Raw genomic sequence first — 20,286 nt, 5'->3', positions numbered from 1 at the left:
ACATGCTAGGTGCTTCCTCTTCTGAATAAAGCCAATGCTGACCCCACTAAGCCGTCTAACTTTCGTCCCATCTCGCTGCTTCCGGCTTTCTCTAAAATTCTGGAAAAGCAAGTAAATGGTCAGCTGACGCTTATTTGGAATCTCAGAATTTTCTCCATACCTCTCAATCAGGTTTTAGAGCTGGTTTTTCTACTGAATCAACTCTACTTGGAGTTTCTGAAATGATAAGGCACCGGTTAGATGAGGGTGATACAGCGGCCCTTATCTTGCTTTATCTTAGAGCCGTTTTTGACACAGTGTATCATTCGGTCTTGTTGAGAGCCTTGCAGGCTGTTGGATTTGCGGGTTTAGCCTTGCAGTGGATCGGATCTTTTCTAACTGACCGAACCTTCCAGGTCACCTCTGTGTCAGCTAATTCCAACTCTTAGCCGTGCCCCTATGAAGTTTGTCAGGGTTCTGTGCTGTGCCTACTGCTGTTTAATGTGGATATCCGTCCTCTGGCGGATGTTGAAGTGGCTGGTTCTCTGCCTCTTCTCCTATGCTGATGACACTCAGATCATCTTTTCCCTTTCCTCTTCTAAGGGGTCGGACCCCTCTGTTCTTCATCAGGTTTGAGTAAAGTCGCGTCTTGGATGTAAAACAACCTGCTCAAATTGAACGGTGAAAAGACAGAACTTATGATTTTATGGAAAAAACATGATCTTTGGGGTTCTCAACACTGGCCCCATGAAATGGGTGCGTTGCCCTCACCCGGTACACCAGGTTCGTAATTTGGGCTTCATCATTCACAAATATCTTTCTATGAAACAACAAGTCACCAAGGTATCTGCCATCTGTTGTACTATTTTAAAATGGCAGAATTTTTTTATTTTTATGGATGATTCCCCTCCCTGTTCAGAAAACGGTAGGTCTATTGCAATGTTCTTAATCTGGGCTCCAATAAAGCTACAATCCATGGACTTCAATGGTGCAGAATGCGGCTGCTAGGCTGCTGTGTCACTTGCCAACATTTTCCTCAGTCGGCAGTTTCCTTCGTAACCTAAATTGGTTGACGGTGGAGAACTGAATAAAATTTAAAGCTGTGTGCTATATGTTTAAAATTAAAATTGGAGCGCCCCCTAAATATTTGCAAAAGCTAGTTCAACGCTACCAACCCTCCTCTCACCTTCTGCCCAGCAGATGAGATTTTCTGTCCCGAAATTGAAACGCTCTTGCATGCGTGGCCGGTCCTTTTCTTATTTAGGGCCAACCCTGTGGAACTCTTTACCTATCTCACTACATGAGGAAACCTTATATGGTGTATTCTGCACAAGCTTGATGACTTGGCTCTTCAATTCTTAGATTCCTCCTTTGCTTGATCTTAGCTTTCCTACCGGGACAGCGCCAGGAAACCACTCGGGGTAGCTGTGCGCCCTACAAATTCAATGTAATAATAATAATAATGCCAACGATATTCTCCTCTACGTGGCCTCCCCGAGATCTTCCATCTCCAGACTTATGAGCATCCTGTTGATCTTCGGGGAATGCTTCGGATATATGATCAAATCGTCCAAAACAGTGGTATTTGTTTTGCATGGACTGGTACCGTGCCTCCCACCAGGATGTGAGGCCCTTATTGCAATAGAAAGTTTTCCATATCTGGGCATCCATATTAACATGGATCCTAATGTGTTCACAGTAAAAAATCTTCTAGTCCTAATGATTCTTCTTAAAAGCGATATTTGCCTTAAGAATGATGGCACTGCCCTGCTTTCTATATGTGCTGCAGAGCACCCCTTTTCCAGAACCCAATATGCATTTCAAAGCGATAGATAGTGAGATCAGGACCCTGTTGTGGGATAGGGGTTCCCCACGCATTGCCTTAGTGAAACTGACACGGGCTGGTATGACGGACGGATAACTCTGCCCGATCTTGAGTCATATTACAGAGCGGCGTAATTAGCGACTATTAAACTTTGGGTCCACCAGCCTATGGAGGAACCCGACCAGGGGGTACCGCCGAGCACCCTATACTGACCAACAGCTCTGACAGTCAATTTGAAGATTACACGTGCCACACCTTTGTGGGACTCCGAACTCTTGGGCACTATGGCAAAAAGGCAGGGGTTTGATAAATGGAACTTGATTGGGATCTCTACCTTGGGGGAAGTATAAGCCACAGAGGGGGTGATTCCTTTTGCTGACCTACAAAGAACCTACAATCTAGCCCCTAATGAGGCCTTACAATATTTACAAATCCGACATGCTTTCCAGGCAGCACTGCCCTCCGGAGACAAACCTACCAGAGTCGTCTCTGTTGGAGAGCAGATTACTGAAAGGATGTCTCAGTATGAAGGCGATTTCCCTCACTTATCGAAAACTCATAAATAATTTCCCTGACACTGTAACCCAGCTACCAGAACGTTGGGAGACAGATTTGGGAGTTTTGCAGGAGGAAGACTGGCTTGATGCCTTAGCTTCACCAAGCGAGGTTGCTTTGCGGTTGTGCTTTCGGTTAGGGTAGCTTAAAATACTACATAGAGTCTATATGTCCTGTACCACAATGGTAAAAATGGATAAACAGTCGGATGCAGTGTGTCTCAGAAAATGTGGGCTAGTGGGAACATTTTTCCATATCCTGTGGGGATGCCCAAATTAACAAACCTACTGCGAAGTGATGTGCCTGAGTGAGGTCACTGGAGTAACCATGTCTCTACTGGCCAAATGGTGCCTCCTTAATGTTTGGGAAGCCACTGATCTGTTGTGGGCTGAGCAAACCTGGGTCACAGTAGGCATGATGGTAGCCAAACTTAATATCGCACAGCTGTGGGGGGCGGTATCAACCCCATCCCTTGGAGACTGGAAGAGGGACTAGGATCGATGCATGGTAGCTGAGAGGTCTGTATATGAAAGTAAGGGCTGCCCCCGAAAGTGGGTAAAGATTTGGGTAAAATGGAATGTATATAGGGGAAGCCCATGTGTCGCCCCAGATCCAATGCTCGAGCCTCCATGTCACTTGAGAATATGACATAATTCAGGATGTAGGGAGGGACCGTGCGGTCTTACTCTTTTGATCTTTGTAAGAAATGTGAGACTGATTGTTGATTCTCTAACTGTATAACAATGTGATACATGTAATGTGGTGGAAATTACTATGTGTGAAAAAGTGCCATCTTTGCCTTGGTATGCCCCCACTTATTTCTGAACTACTGATGTACTTTGACTGAGTGTGCCCTGGGTCCCTGCCAATCAGGGACCCAGGGCCTGTGTTCCTTCCCTATAAAGAAAAGCTATGCTGAAACAAAATACCCAATTGGCATCTCTGGCCACTGTCAGCCCCTAGTAACTGTGACCCTAGGTACCCAGGGCATGGTGACCAGAGAAGACCCCTGAGGGCTGCAGCACTTATTGTGCCACCCTCAGGGGTCCTGTACCCTGGCTCCCACACACTGCCTTTGCAGGCTGAGTGCCTAAGTACAAAACTAAAGCAAGAGTCGACTTGGCACACATCCCTGTGTGCCATGCCCACTGAACCCACTGTCCTGGCATACTTCAGTCACCCCTCTAGCTGGGTGCCCTATGCCAGAGTTGAGGGCCCAGGTGCATGAGCCCTGTGCCCCTACAGTACCCAGGGCCATTCCTGGGCACTGTAAGTGTAGTGTTGCCATTTAAGAGAATATGGTGCTGGGAGGTTGTCATTCACGAACTCCACAGAACCATAATGGCTTCACTGAAGACTGACAAGTTTGGTACGAAACTTCTCAGCACATTAAACCCGTACTGATGCCAGTGTGGGATTTAATGTAAAATGCACGAGAGGGCATCTTAGAGATGCCCTCCAAAAACCCGAACCTACAATCCACGTCTGGGCTGAGTGGCTGCAGAGGCTGCCACCCAGCAGACATGTTGCTGGACCCCTGGGTGGAGAGCCCCCAGTTCTCCTGGGTCTGCAACAAAGCACATCCTGGGCGAGGTGCTATGTCTCCTCCCTCAGGATGGACAGGAGGAAGCTTCAAAGGCATACCGCCTCTGAGATCTTCTTCAGACCATTTGCTGTACCCAGCAACCAGCCCCCACCAGTCCTACCCCCACTCTGGCGGGAATACTGGCGGGAAAAAACTACGTCAGGAAGGGGGGGGGTGCCAACCTGTGCCAACTCCACCCCTCAGGTGGAGGAGGTGAGGTGAAGCACGACCCCAGGCTACGGCCATCTTGTAGATGGGGAGTCCTGCCCAATCCCAGCTAGGCTCCTGCCCCACTCCCACAGGAGAGGAGCAGGCTAGGGGGTGTACTCACCCCAGGACAGGGACCCATTGGTCCCTGCCCTTGCCCTACCTGTAACGCTCGTAAATTTAGTATTCAGGGGCTTCCTGAACCTTCCTTCCTCAGATCCCGATATCAAAAAGAAGAAAGAAGATCAAGAAGAAGAAGACCCGCTGTGCAGCTGCTAACAGGACAACAACAACTGACTTGGCCCCAGCCCTACCGGCCTGTTGATCCTGGAACCTGCTCCTGCCTAAACCCGGCGACCTCCGCGGACAGCAACCTTAGGACACCCAGAGGACCTGCCTGCCTTGACCTTCTCGACGATTGGGACTCCCATCAGCAGAGGCTCTGCTGCAACAACCCACCTGGTGCCCACCAGGAAGCTCTGGACCAGCCCACTCTGCACCAGCCGAGCCCGAGCCTATGCCGGGCCAACCTGAACCAAGACCACGTGGACGTCCCCCCGGCGACTGGGACTCGAAGTCCAGTGCCCAAAGACCCTCCTCGACGAACCAGCCGACGCCTGCAGACTCAGAACCAGGGGCCACCCCAACCGCGACCAGCCGAGGGTAAGCTTTTCCGACACCCAAAGACACCCCTGCACCCAGCGCCCTACAGCCCCCTGTGCCTCCCTTTGGGGTACCTACCTGTGCTCCAACATCCCAACTTACCTCTCGAAGTGCTGGTCGCCCCTGGAGAATCACCGTCCCCGAGCCTGCAGCCTTTGTTCCTTTTTCAAGATCCTCATTGGATAAATTGAGTGCCCGACGGCTCAAAAGCACCCTGCACCCAGCCGCCCGAGTGCCTCTGGCTGTGACCTCTTTGCCCTATCCCACTTCCCCCCTTGCCCAGAGCAAGTGACCAGGAGCCCAGCACCCAGAGCCGCGTGGCCTGCTAGCCAGCAGCCACCAACCGAAGGCCCACTTTCCCTCATTGGATAACATTGGGCATACCTACCTCTGCACCCGGCCGCCCCTGCGCCGCTGGGACTGAACTAACTGTACTCACCTGACCCTGGGGGACCCCTGAGTCTATGCCCAGAACCCTAACTTCACCAACCAAGTACTCACCTGGAAACCGGTAATTCACTTACCTGCCATTGGATAACATTGACCCATTTGTGAAGTTTTGAAAACTGAAAATATTCCTATAAAATCAGCCAAAGTCCGAATTCGAAAATACTCACCTATGATCAGGAGAGAAGCCAGTACTGTACCTTTCAGACCAGTACTGAACCACAAAAGTAATCCCTAGCGGGTTTACTAGTAACCTGTATTTTCTCCATAGGAACCCATTGTCTGCTTTTCTATGAAATTTCTTCAGTGTCTACTTTTGAAAACTGTTCAAATGGTAGAGTTGAGTGCACAACGTGTATAAGCTTGAGGTTGTTTAGGTTGTGTGGTGCTCCAGGGTATCACTCTCTGAAGGGGAGGGTATTCATAAATCAAACAGGATGCATCCCCATTGATGTGGGGTATGTCCCCTAGGCTCCAAGAGTCCTTAATAAAAGGTTTATTTTTTCAAAATACTAAATAACTTGAACGTAATGGTTCTTTCAATGTTTTTTATTTTCTTTGTCGAAACTGTTGTATTCACAGTTCAATGCTTTTCAATATAGGTATTATCCTTCGTTTCCCATAATGCACTGCATTCATTGTTTGATTCTTAAATGTGCCAATGCATTTCGGCAAATGTATTGCCTTCATCCGGGAATATTCTGCAAAGAATGAAACGTGATGTGATATTCCATCATATCACTAATAACTCGGATGTTCACAGAGAAAATGGCTAAAAGTGACTGTAGATACAACTAGCGTAGTGTTTGTTAGGTCGTGAGTCGCGAAGAATAAACGTGCTCTATGCTTCAGAAACTGAAAAAGTTGGTTAATATACCTCGTGCGCTGTCGCATTCAGGCCATAGTCTCGGTGTGGTAAGGGCTGTTTACACTAAGTGCAGCGGACAAATTAGTGAAATACCAAAACGGTCCCCAGTTTGCTACAGGTTGGGTGTGAGCAACGTAACATTTGAAAAGGTAGCATAGTGCCTCAGTGCTGTTTGTTGAATAAGGTGCATGGTAAAAATAAAAGGTTATAAGAAAACGAGTTACTTACCTGTAACTACGGTTATCCAGTATTGGTATCTTTCATAGATTCACATGCCTGAATCATTCCCCGTCGTCGAGGCGGGAGTCCCACGGTAAATAAAATATATATAATAGCAGTGCCTAAAATTTCTTGTAGTAGGCTGGAAAAGCCTAAAGGCCTAACTAGGCCTCAAAACTTAGCAGCCTATCTACATCATTATGTAAAAAGACCTGACATAGTAGCCTCAGCCAATCAGCTGTCCTCACCCTCTAGAACCTTCCCAGCTCAGGCAGTTCTCCTCAGATTTTCCCAGCACAAGTGAGAATTAGTATCCATAGACAGAACTGCCCTACCGGGGAGGAGGGTGGGTGCATGTGAATCTATGAAAGATACCAATACTGGATAACCGTAGTTACAGGTAAGTAACTCGTTTTCTTATCCAGTATTAGGGTATCTTTCATAGATTCACATGCCTGAATCAGAATAGCAAGCAGTAACATCATGCCTGTCGATAGAGGAAGGTGGGAGACAAAGAAAACATAAATCTATCCCCACTCAACCAGGAAGGTAATAGAGTACAAAACTTGTTAACATAACATATGCATCAAAACCTTCAAATATAACAGATAGGACAGCATTATAAATATGTAAAGTTTAAAGCAGTATAAGAAAAGTATAAGCTTTCCAACCTTAGTGAAGAAGATGCTGCAGCACTGCATCACCAACAGCTGTGTCATCTTGAACTGCCGACTGCAGACAGTAATGTTCGGTAAAAGTGTGCACACTTTTCCAAGTAGCAGCTCGGCAAATGTTCTCCAGCGTCACTCCAGCGAAAAGGGCCGTAGATGTCGACACTGTTCATGTGGAATGAGCTTTGACCTTCCTTGATAAAGGTCTATTGGCCTTGTCATGACAGAAGGTAATTGTAGAGGACAACCACCTGACAATAGTTGCTTTTGTGACAGCTTGACCGAAGGTGGGTCTTCCATAGGCAACAAACAGTTGTGTAGATTTACGGATGTCTTTCGTTTTCTGCAGATAGAATTTCAGACACCTTTTCACATCCAGAGAATGTAAAAGTCTCTCTGCAGGAGTTTTTGGATCCGGGAAAAAGGTTCTGAGTTTGACCGGTTGATTAATGTGGAATTGAGTTGGCACTTTAGGAATGAATTTTGGATTGGTCCTAAGCGTAACAAAGTCCTTAGAGAATTGCAAAAAAGGGTGAGTAATAGTGAACGCCTGTATTTCACTAACTCTGCGAGCAGAAGTAAGAGCCAACAAGATTGCAACTTTCCAAGTCAGAAACTTCAGTTCTGCTTTATGGATCGGTTCAAAAGGCCTTTTTAGTAGTTGGGAAAGAACCACATTAAGATCCCACTCCGGAGGAGGAGGACGAACTGGAGGGAAAACTCGGAATAGTCCTTTAAGGAATTGTTTGATCAAGGAGGATGAACATAAGGATGGTTTGTTGGAATTCTTCCTGAATCTGGATATTGCTGCCAGATGTACTTTAATAGAAGAAAAAGCTAGACCTGATTTAGCCAAAGAAAGCAGGTATGGAAGGATGGCTTCAGGAGGAGCCTGAAGTGGATGAACCTCATTATCTCCACACCATGAACAGAACCTCTTCCACTTGAAACGATATGTTTTGATGGTACTTTGCGCACATGCTTGCGACAATATCTCCCTGCAGTCCGAGGAGATGTTTAGGTCTTTGAACTCTAGGAAGTCAGGAGCCAAGCGTGCAAGTGCAGCGATTGAGGATCTGGATGATGGATTTGACCTCCCTCTCTTGTCAGCATCGACACTGTCGGTTTGAGCCGAAATGGAGGCTGTTGAGACAGCAGGAGAAGCTCCTGAAACCAATATTGTCTTGGCCAACGTGGAGCAATGAGGATGAGAGTGCAGTGTTCCCTCTTCATCTTTTGCAGCACCCTCGGAATGAGCGGAATCGGAGGATAAGCGTACGCAAACATTCCGGTCCATCTCATCAGGAGGGCGTTTCCTCTTGACCCCCTTCCTGGGAACCTGCTGGCATAAAACAGGCACTTGCTGTCTTGCTGCGTGGCAAACAAATCCAGCGTCGGTTTCCCCCAAAGGCGAAAATTTTTCTCTACTTGATGTTGTTCGAGTTCCCATTCGTGACAGCCCACAAATGTTCTGCTGAGACTGTCTGCTAGAGAGTTGCGAACCCCTTGTACATGCTCTGCTTTGAGGGATATGCCGTGACTCAGGGCCCATTCCCACATCTCCTGAGCTTGCAGTGACAGGGTAAGAGATTTCGTTCCTCCCTGTTTGTTTATGTAGAACATGCTGGTGGTATTGTCCGTACGCACCAGCACGGACGAATTCACGATCCTTGGTAGAAAAGCTTGTAGGGAAAGAAAGATGGCCCTTAGTTCCAAGATGTTGATGTGCATCTGTTGGTACTGATGAGACCATCTTCCCTGGATCTGAAGGTGACCTCCCCAACCCTTCCATGGACGCATCCGTAGTCAGGGTGAACTCCGGAATCTCTTGGAGAAAGGTGAGGCCCGGCGACAAGTTGTGCGCCTTTGACCACCAGAGAAGAGCCTGTTTCATTTTGACAGTGACTTTGATGCGGTCGTCGAATGATCCCTCGACCTGCTTCCACTGACGAAGTAACTCTTCTTGCAACGGTCCCATTCTGAGTCTTGCTATAGGAATGAGGTTGATCGCAGATGAACACATCCCCAGAAGGGAAGCATATATCCGAACTGAAAGCGACTTTTTTGCGGATATCTGTTTTGCTAGTTTTACGAGCTTGTTTTGTCGCTCCTGTGTCAGGTATGCCTTGCACTGGCATGTGTCCAAGACTGCTCCCAGAAAAGTCAATCGTTGACGAGGTTGGAGCTGAGATTTCTGTGAATTGAGGGTCAGCCCTAGATTCGAGAATAGTGAAAGTGTCCTGCTGACCGCTTCCATTGTCGAGTTTCTGGTTGGACCTTTTAACAGCCAGTCGTCGAGGTATGGGAACACCTGGAGTCCCAGGGACCTCAACATTGCAGCCACTGGAGCCAGGCATTTTGTGAAGATTCTGGGGGCCGATTTGAGGCCGAACGGGAGGACTTTGAATTGGAAATGGACGCCGGCCACTTGAAACCTTAGGAATTTGCGGTGGTTCGGGTGAATAGGGATGTGAAAATATGCGTCTTGCATATCCAGAGAAGCCAGAAAGTCCCCTTCGTTGAGACAATTCAGAATGTCCTTCAATGTCACCATGCGGAAACTCTGTTTCTTTAGATATTTGTTGAGTTTGCGCAGATCCAATATTGGACGCCACTCTTCCGAATTTTTCTCCACAAGGAAGAAGCGAGAATAAAAGCCCATCCCTTTCTGAGAAGGATGGACTCGTTCTATCGCATTCTTGCGTAGCATCTTTAAGGCTTCTTTGAAGAGTAAGCGCAGGCGAGGGGGAGGGGGACCCCTGGGCGGCGTTGTTGGAGGCTTCCGCAAAAACTCCAAAGTGTGTCCCTTGCTGACCAAATCCAGGACCCACTGATCTGAAGTTATCTTCCGCCATTGATGGTAAAAGGCGGAAATCTTGGCACCCACGGGAAGGGAAAGGGGGGTGGCCGACATCCGGCAAAGCTCATTGGCGCTTGTTAGAATCTCGCCCTTGATTGCCTGAGCGCCGTTTCCCTCCTTGCCGAGAGAAAGAACCAGAAGCAGGCTGCCTGTTAGAAGATTGGTAGTAGGGCTTATTGTAGGTAGATTGATACTGTCGATTTTGTTGGTTGGAATAATTGCCTCTGGAGGAGTATCCACGACCTCTTGCTCCTCTAAAGGACCCCCTCTTGTATTGCAGGGTTCCAAGAGATTTCGCTGTATCGGTATCAGTTTTAATAGCCAATAAAGCGTCATCAATGTGCTTCCCAAACAATGACTCACCATCGAATGACATGTCCAAGATCTTGGTTTGGACCTCAGGTCTAAAAGTGGTAGCCTTGAGCCAACCTTGACGTCTAAGCACAATTGCCCCAGCCAATTGTCTAAAGTTGGTATTAGAAATGTCTAGGGCGCAATCAATAATTTCTGAGGCCGCCCTTTCGCCTTCCTGCACAATTTTGCGCACCTCCATCTGTTGATCCTCCGGAATCAGCTCAAGATATTCCGTGATCTCAGACCACATTTGTCTATCATAACGAGCCAGGATAGCCAAAGAATTAGCCGCCTTAATGGATGCTGCTGCGTTTGCTGAAAACTTCTTTCCAATTGCATCAAGCCTTCTTCCCTCCTTGTCAGGTGGCGTTGAAATGGGAGCAGAAGGATTTTTGGACTTCTGCTGCGCAGCCTGAGAAATGACCGAATCCGGTCGAGGATGACCGATTAAACAAGCAGGAGTATCGGATGGTGCTCGATACTTTTTGTCTATCCTCGGCAAAACTGCTGGAATGGAAGCTGGAGTTTTCATTATATTGAGACCTTCCTTCCATATATAATCGATAATAGGTATGGCTCTGACGACTCTCCGATATCCCTCTTTAAAGTCATGCAAAAAGCAGTCCGACTGCTCAACTGTGACAACTAATTCAAATCGATTAGCAGCTCTCTGCATAATATTGTGAAAACCCCCAATATCTTCAGGTGGAGAGTCTGAAGGACGGGGAGGAGGTGGAGAAGGCGTAGGGATGACATAATCCTCCCAAGGATCCACCGGAGTGTTATCCGGTAACTCTCCCTCTTCCCTACTTTCTTCACCATCAGTGGAAGAACTGTCTACAACTTGAGGAAGTGGAGAAGTATGTTGTTGTGGTGACAATGGAGCTCTTGGCGACGGAGGTCTTGGCACAGGAACTGGAACAGGTGACCCAGCGGGCACACCTTCATTGGGTGGAAATCTCTGGCGATAATCTGCCAACATAGCCTGCAAATCCTGTATTAAGGAAGTTGGTAAATGTGTCGTGTCCTCAGACCGAGGAAGTCTAGTATGAGGTGACTGATATGGTGTTGAATAAACGTCATGCGTATATTGTTCCTGAACCTCTTCCTCATCATCCTCTTGAAATTTAATATTCAACTGAGAAGGGTGACAGGCAATCCCAAAGGGACCATCATCCTCTTCCCCTTCATCCGACTCCTCTTGCATGTATGTCTCCAAAATGTGCGATGGCAAAAGTGGAGAAATATGTGAATAATCCTGCCTTTTATACGTTTTCATTTGAAAATGAGTGAATTGTATCTTTGCTGGTGGGGAACCGTGTAGCCGATGAGCAGAAGTCCCAGTAAACGGATTTTCCGTCGGCGGTGCTGTCAATGCTAAAGATCTTGCCGTCGACGAGGCCGTCAATGGTATTTTCGTCGACGAGTCCTTCGTCGCCGGGACCGTCGACAATGCCGTCGTCGACGAGGCCGTCGTCGACGGGCCCCTCGATGGTATCTTCGTCGACGGGTCCCTCGTCGTCGGGACAGTCGATGGTATCTTCGTCGACGAGCCCCTCGTCGTCGGGACCGTCGATGGTATCTTCGTCGACGAGCCTTTCGTCGACGGGACCGTCGATGGTATCTTCGTCGACGAGTCCCTCGTCGTCGGGGTCGTCGATGGTGTCTTCGTCGACGAGTCCGACGTTGGTGTCTTCGTCGACGAGATCTTCGTCGACGAGGCTGTCGATGACGTCTTCGTTGACGACGAGGCCGTCGATGGTGGCTTCGACGACGAGTCCTTTGGTGACAATGTCTTCGTCGACGACGGCCTTGCGGTCGTCGACGGAGCAGACGATTTAGTCGACGGAGCCTTCGTTGAGAAGGATTTCGACGACGGTAACTTGGTTTTTGACAGCAGAGGTGGTACAGACATCAAAGGTGACGTGATAGCTGAAGTGGTAACCACAGAAGTAGAAGAGGAGGTAGAAGTCCAAGTAGTAGTAGGTACAGACACCAGAGAGATAGTCTTAGCCTGGGTTGTACTCACATGTGAAGAAGCCGATGCACTCTTAGAGGGTTCTGAAGCTTTCTGAGAGGTTTTCAACATTTTCTTTCTCTCAGGAGAAGCATTGTCCGTGGATCTAGCTCTCTTGCTAGAAGTAGAGGCTTTGTCCTCATCATCTGTGGATGAAGACTTCAGCCACAAAAGAACCCTTGCCTCCCTATCCCTGATAGTTTTCTGAGGGAAGGTACGGCAAATTCGACAGTCCTTCACCACATGTGAAGGGTGAAGGCAATAAATACAGTCCGAGTGCTTGTCATCCACATGGACTCTCTTCTTGAAGCAGGTTCCACAAGGTTTGAAAAGAGCCTTCTTTTCAGACATTTTAAGGTTTGAAAATCCAAAAACTGAGTAGGCACTCAGGGAGACTCCCTTACACACGAAGTGCGGTGAAAATCTGAGGAGAACTGCCTGAGCTGGGAAGGTTCTAGAGGGTGAGGACAGCTGATTGGCTGAGGCTACTATTTCAGGTCTTTTTACATAATGATGTAGATAGGCTGCTAAGTTTTGAGGCCTAGTTAGGCCTTTAGGCTTTTCCAGCCTACTACAAGAAATTTTAGGCACTGCTATTATATATATTTTATTTACCGTGGGACTCCCGCCTCGACGACGGGGAATGATTCAGGCATGTGAATCTATGAAAGATACCCTAATACTGGATAAAAGGTTATGAAGTCGCGCTCTCCGAAGGGTGTATTGAGTTGTTAGTTCGTGTTCGGCTTCGTTTCTGAGTGACATGAATACCGGAAGTGTTTTTATGAGGTCAAGGGGAGTGGTTAGCCTACGCGTGTGTGTTTGTTATTGATGAAATGAAAACGCGTAAAGTTTTTTGGTTCAACCAAGGATAAACAAAAGTAAAAAAGGCATGAAATATATAAGCGCAACAGTAATATACAAGACAAATCATTACATTATAGGTAGCATGTAAATTCCATTCGGTCATTGAGAAAGTGTGGTTTCATAGAAGTGAAAAGGGAAATCCAGTAATTTTCACATTGTAATAACATGTGATTGTCTCTTCCTTCGATCTTTACCACGTTTTCAAGCACGCAGTATCTCATCTGGCTGACATTGTGTCCTGCTTCAATAAAATGTTGAGCCACAGTGGATTTCATCTGTTGGGTTCTTATGTTAGAGTTATGTTCGTTAAGTCTTATTTTTATTTTCCTTTCGGTTTGTCCAACATAAATCTTTCCGCAAGGACATTTAAGCATGTAGACCACATTGGTGGTGTCGCAGGTGGCAGTTGCCCTGATGCGAATTTTGTGACCCTTCATGGGATGGTTGATGCTTGTGCCTTTTATAATACTGTTGCAGTGGTTGCAATTCCAACATGGTTGGGTACCTTTGAAAGATGTTTTTGTGGCCGTGTATTCTGGATGTTTTAGTATCTCCCCGAAGTTTTTGCTCCTGGTATATGCAAATACGGGTTCAGTATTGAATAAATGATTTATTTTGAAAACTGCAAATATTCTTTAAAAATCGTACGAAATACTGAAACGCAATGACCTACCTGTTTTGAGTTAAGCCCCCAGTGCTGGCCTTAGGACACTAGTGCTGGGTTACAAAAGTAACGCGATCGTACTTTACCTGTAATCTGAATTTCCTCCCATTGAATAACATTGTGAGAGTCACCTCGAAAAGTTTCTAAGTGTGAACTTTTAAAACAGCTTTATATTCAGGACAAATCAACACTGTAACTAAAACGTTTTTGCTAATCTGGTTTCAGCTTAGACCCCAGGACTGAATCCAAGATCTAGTCCTGGAACTACCAAAGTAATCCATAAAGTAATCAACTGTACTTTCCTATGAAAACCCATTGAGCTCAATGCTAGAGTGTGTGTATCAGAACTGTATTGCTTATTAGCTAACCTGTGATTATTGTGTGTACAAACTTGTTGCTCCTCTGCAAAGTATTTACATGAGAGTAATCGTAATGTGAAAAGTATATTTGTATAACTGTTGGTTCTAAAAATAAAACAACCATATCTTTGGATATACAAACAATTGGCCTGGAGTTCAGTCCTTGAGTGTGTGAAACCTTTTGCTGACTGAGTGTGTACATCAAATGCTTTACACTGTCCTCTGGTACTGCCGTACTGCTCGGCCAAGCTACCACTTTGGAGAGTAAGGTCAGTTCTGACTTTAACCTCTGTTATACCTTTGGGATTTGTGGACTCTATACACACTGTACTTCCTTATAGTCCAGTATATATAGAGCCACTTTCTCACACTATGTTAATAAACAGAAGTTAAAAAAAAAAATACTTATCTTATTACGAAGACCTGGGTCTTAAAATAAAGAACAAACAAAGTACAACTTTATAAAATTGGTCTGGATCTCCTTCTTGAGTTGCTTGCCCATTATTGATCACTGTTGTGCAATAAATGTCTTACACTCCTCTGTGTTGAACCTAAGGCTGCTCGCCCACACTACCACTAACAGAGCCCTTTGGGTCTTACATTGTGCCCGCTACACTTTGGGGAAACCCCTGGACTCTGTGCACAGTATTACCACCTAGTGGCAATATCTTCTACAGAGTCCTCATCCTACAATACCTAACATGACTTCGCTGTTCACTTGCAATACCTAGTAGTCTGGACTAGACATCACAGGGGCATATCTGCTCATACAGATATGTCCTCCTATAGAATATAATGCACCCGCCCTAGGGCTGTAAGGCCTGCTGTAGGGGTGCTTGGATATTTAATCTGCAGTGACTTGGGCATTGCACACAGGGGTGTGTGCAATGTAATGTTTTTACCATGATTTGCTCCCTGTCTTGCAGCCTGCATGCAGTTTTTATGGCAGTCCGTTAGGGTGGTATAAGACATGCTGTTGCCCTTGGGGACCATCTGTGTTACCCCTACCCTAGGTACCAGAGGGTACCATTTACTAGTGACTTACAATGGTGCTAGAGTGTGTTCAAATTGTATCCTGTATTTTTCAGTTTACCTTGTTTAGAGAAAGAGCATTGGCAATGGGGCATGGCTAGCAGGCATCCACTGCACTTCCAGTCGATTACATCAGTATTGGTTAGAAAAAGTGGGGGTGACCATGAAAAAAATGAGCACTTTCCTACACATTTCACAACCACTTCAACATCACCAGCTCTACCTCCAGTCTGCCTAATGCCCCCACCGCAGCTGGAGCAAAGTCTCAATGGAAAGGTGGATCAATGTCCTCAACACCACACCCAATCTCCTCCAACAACCTAGAGCAGAACGTCGGAAACTTCAACAATTGATCACCAACTGCGCCGACAGGATAGCTCCCATTGGCAAAAACACCCACAGAAGGTCCACCAAGCAGGCTAGCTGGTACACTGAAGACCTCAGAACCCCGAAACGACGCTGTAAACAACTGGAAAGGAGATAGGCTCCATCAAGAACACGTACGACCTCTACCTCAGACGATTGAGGGAATCGAAGAAAAAGGCCTTAGCCTCATGCATCGAATCAAGCTCCAATAACAGCAAATAACTCAACATCTTCAAAGAAGTCTCCAACCCCTCCGCTGCAACAAACAGTATCACCCCCTCACAAGAACTCTGCAACAACCTTGCAAACTTCTTGGACAACATGATCTCGAACATCTACGCCCTACTAAATAAACCATTGGCAGACCACAGTGAACTCAACAACTTCCAACCGATCTCCCTGCTGCTGGCCAAACTCCTCTCTATCCAGATTCTGCAGCAGCCACAGCATGGACACAGCCCTCATCGTGGCTACTAATTACATCCAAGCCCTTCTTGACCGAGGAGTGACTGTGGCACTGATCGTCTGCCTTCCCTATCTCTTCCCCCCCCCCCCATTCACCTCTGAACCCAAGCAAATCATCTGTGGAGTACACAAGGATCCTCGCTAAACCCCACCCTCATCAACACTTTTATATGACACCTAAGCAAGCATTGCCAAAACCCACAGACTCAACATCATATCCTACGCCGACAACACACAGCTCATCCTCTCCCAAGACACCGCCAAGACAACCTACCATTATTGCATGACAGATGTCGACAACTACCTACAGATCAACTCGAACAGTGGTTCTGTCGGGAATCACAAATACTTTGTTTCATTGTACTTAATACATATCATGAAAAACAAATGAAGGGTACCAAGAGACACACAACACAGATTTATTCGGAAAAGGTATATACTAAAGACTTCCCTATGGAACTAAATTCAGTGTTGTGTCTCTCTTTGTACCCTTCATTTGATGTGTTTCATGATATGTATTAAGTACAGTGAAACAAAGTATTTGTGATTCCCGACAGAACCACTGTTCGAGTTGATCTGTAGGTAGTTGTCGACATCTGTCATGCCACTGTTTTTGTTTAGCTTCAATACTCCGGTTCTGAGGGTTACTGGGTTACCCCATTATAACTAATGTACAGCTCAACTTGGACAAGACATAGGCACTGCTTTTCAGAAACAAAAGCTCCTTGTGGGACGCCTCCTGGTGGCCCTCAGAACTCGGACCTACTCCTACCTCCACTGACCTTGCTAGAAACGTAGGCATCATTCTGGACAACAATCTAAACAGGACGACTCAGGTCAACTCCGTCTCCTCCTCCTGCTTCTTCATCCTCCACATGCTTCATAAGATATTCAAATGGCTACCCCAAAGCTCAAGACTCACCATCACCCAGGCCCTCATCTCCAGCCGACTGGACTATAGCAACACTCTCTATGCAGGATCACAGCCAATCTCCTCCGACAACTATAGACCATACAAAACTCCAAAGCCAGACTCGTCCTAGATCTCAATAGACAAACCATCATCACCCTCTACCTCAGGGAACTCCAATGGCTCCCTGTACAAAAAGATGCTAGCTCACACTCCTAACCCATGCATGCAAGGCCCTACACAACTGCAGAACTGCCGGCTTGAACCACCTCCAGTACACAAGTAACCTCCGTTCCTTTATATCAACCCCACCCCGCATTCTACGTAGTAGATGCGGAGGTTGCTCCTTCTCCTGCCTAGCAACAAAGACCTGGAACAAGCTACTCTTTCATCTATGGACCTCTCCATCTGTTAGAGTTCCGAAAGTCCCTGAAGACCTAGCTTTTCGGCTAATCAAGTGTACCCTGCCAGTGCCTGGATACCCTCAAGGGTGACAAGAAGCACCCTACAAATCTACTGATTTATTGATTGACAGAGCGGTTCAGTGATGAGAGACCTAATAGTTACGATGTCTGAGAGCTTGGTTCAGTAGTCCGTTTTGCTCATGGTTGCATGAATGTTTAAAATGTATTGCCTACACATTTAATTTATCCTGCACAATCTTATTCTGCATCTTGACAGTGTGTTTGCATCCTTGTTGCATTGTTTCTGGTGATGGAGACAGTCGCCATCAGTGTGCCAACTTCAGATGGCTTCTCCTTCCAACTTCAGAGGACTTGTCAGGCTTTAAGTTGAGCTTAGAGTAATTGTGCCTCTGCACTCAGAGTTTCGAGGCTTGAAGTTAAAGTGACTACCCTTTGTTGCTCTCTCTCTGTTTTAAGGTCCGGGGTAACTTTTTTTCCTTTATTTAAATGTGTTAACGTTCAAGCGTGCTCAGTCCTATTTTTATAACCATTGAACTTTAATTTGGCCCTTCAGGACTGCAGACAGAGAGCAGGCTCCACGTCTGAAATCTACAGAAAATGCGAATATCCAGCCGAATCCAGGACTCATTCTGAGAGCAGAACCAACCGTGACCAACATCTTGAAGGTAATACTAGGATCTTAGGTTCAGTACATGCACTAAATTAGGAGCGGGCCCTGCCACTACAGGAAATGAATAGGCCTGTTTGTCTGTTACTGTGTACAGCCTCACTCTCTCGTAAATTATTGTGCAATCCTCAACTGTGCTACTGTCCTCCTTAAATTACAGTATCTATCCCCGCTACTGTAACAAACACCTCTAAATTTGTTTCTCAGTATAGTTGTGGCACAAATGCTGTAGAGCAACCCCCTGGGTCCATCCTCAGTTGTGTACAGAATTTATGTAGTTCACAACATCTTTCACCAGCTGTGGTATCAGATTCCTTGCATACCCATGTCTAGCCGAGGGTAGAGCATTGCCTTAGATTTTGAGGTGGGCTTGCATTTTGCTGCTTGGGCTCAGTGAGTCACTAGAATGTGATTGGGAGACAGTGCGAACAGAAGGGGCTACATATTTTGAAGTAGTAAATTATTGGTATTAATATGTACCTATTAATTTGAATCTTGAATGAAAATAGCCTACAATGGTTGCCTCATACACAGTAGTTGATTCTTGATAAAGTTTTATATAGAAGTATTGAAACTGATAATGGTACAGTGTGCCATTGTACCTAGGGGTGAGGGAGGCGGATGTAATGGGAGACTTTGATTATAAAACTTCCTCGAGGAAAAACAACTTGCAGAGTCTGGGCACAACATTAGATGGCTGGAGTTTGCATAGCTTGTGAATCTACAGCACTACACCCTAAGAATAAATGCTTACAGGGTAAGCAACATACTCCTTCAGTATGTTTGTGGATTTTCCAATGGCCTTCAGTTAGCCAGAATTAATCGGGAAGTGAATGTGGGGGCCACAATGTAAAAGGCTTTCACCACGTTAAAAGAATTATTCTTTCTAAAATGAGTATTGGCGAATAGAGGTTTAAACTGGGGTGTAAGCATGAATCATACCTGCTATGAACAGTTTACAGGTACATTGCTGGTCAGTAGCACAAATGGTCAAAGGTGCTTCTTGAAGGCCTCTTTGAAGGTCTTCAGGGTGAAGTCACATCTCTGTTCGCAAAGTTGAAGTGGCAAGTGTGAAAATGGAATTATATGAATACTTGCATAAGGAACTTGGGACCTCCAAACATAGTGAGCCGACCAGCTTGAGATTGTGAAACGGGTTGGGAGTAGTAAAGGCGGCAAGTGTTTCAGGAAGCAGTCTTTACGAGGACTAAGATACGAATTATGGTCGTCATAGATTGGAAGAAGGTGACTTTATGGCAATAATTAGTGGCCCGAGGTGGCTGTTAAGGTGATGTAGGGGAGCTGTTTGTTGTAGAACCCAAATGACAATAATTTGAAATGAAAGGACAGATCGAGCATGAAGGGAAAGAGATGGTTGATACTGTGATTTTGTCTAATAAAGACAAATGGATCTAGGTCCTTTGCCTGTCTCCTCTAACCAGTGGTTTAGATCCTGGGGGTGACGATTGTTGGCAATTTGGCTATGCAGACTCATGTGGGATCTGTAATGTCTAAATGCACTTTCCTTTTGAAAAATGTACGGAAATTATCCCCTCAGTGTCTGTGGAAGCACGTAAAGTAATGGCTTTAGCTTCTATTTCATCCAGGTTAGAATATGCCACTGTGATTCTAGCCGGCCTGCCCAATCATATTCTACACAAACTTCAGGTGCTACAAAACAAGGCGATCAGGTTAATCTTTGGCGTTCCAAGGCATACCTATGTCGCGCCATTACTGAAAAAGCTACACTGGCTCTCTGTGAAACAAAGGATAGATTTGAAACTTTGTTGTATAGTTTTTAAGAGTATAAATAGCTCTGAATTTTGTGGCCTCCAAGATTACAAGATATGTCCCTTTCCGTAATTTAAGATTTGCCCAATCCCATTTATTGATTTCCCCAAATTTTAGAAGAGCAGATTGGGAGGCAGGAGTTTTGTGGTGTTCGCGCCCCCTACTTGGAACTCTCTGCTACGGACTATCCGCCATTCTGTGGATACTTTGTCCCTCATGAAACACTCTAAAAAACCTGTCTGTTTAACAAAAGCCTTGGGCTTTAATTGGAGTCAAAATTAATCCTTCCAACTAGTGTTTTACTTCAGCGCCAAGAGACCTTTTGGATTACATGCGCTTTATAAATGATAAATTAAATGCATAGCCATCTTTATTTATATGTGTTATAAAGTGCTAAATTGTCATCTTACATAACTTTGTGCCACTAACATATATAGACAGGGGAGCAAAGCATATAAACAGCAGTAATGAATTACAGATATACCATTAC

At 45.9% G+C, this 20,286-nt stretch overlaps 1 protein-coding gene across 2 annotated transcripts in view; it reads left to right on the top strand.

Moving 5' to 3' along the window:
* MED24 (mediator complex subunit 24) overlaps nt 1-20,286 on the top strand; it is a 355,035-nt gene that overhangs the window by 128,687 nt on the left and 206,062 nt on the right. For both annotated transcript variants that reach the window (XM_078645678.1, XM_078645677.1), the window contains exon 13: nt 17,892-18,003. In XM_078645678.1, the coding sequence (XP_078501804.1) occupies nt 17,892-18,003 (112 nt within the window). The remainder of the gene's footprint in view (nt 1-17,891; nt 18,004-20,286) is intronic.

Source organism: Lissotriton helveticus, chromosome 5_1 (assembly GCF_964261635.1).
Source record: "Lissotriton helveticus chromosome 5_1, aLisHel1.1, whole genome shotgun sequence".
Classification (NCBI taxonomy): Eukaryota; Metazoa; Chordata; class Amphibia; order Caudata; family Salamandridae; genus Lissotriton; species Lissotriton helveticus.
The sequence above is the reverse complement of the archived record's forward strand: the minus strand, read 5'-3'. Positions and strand labels throughout refer to the sequence as shown.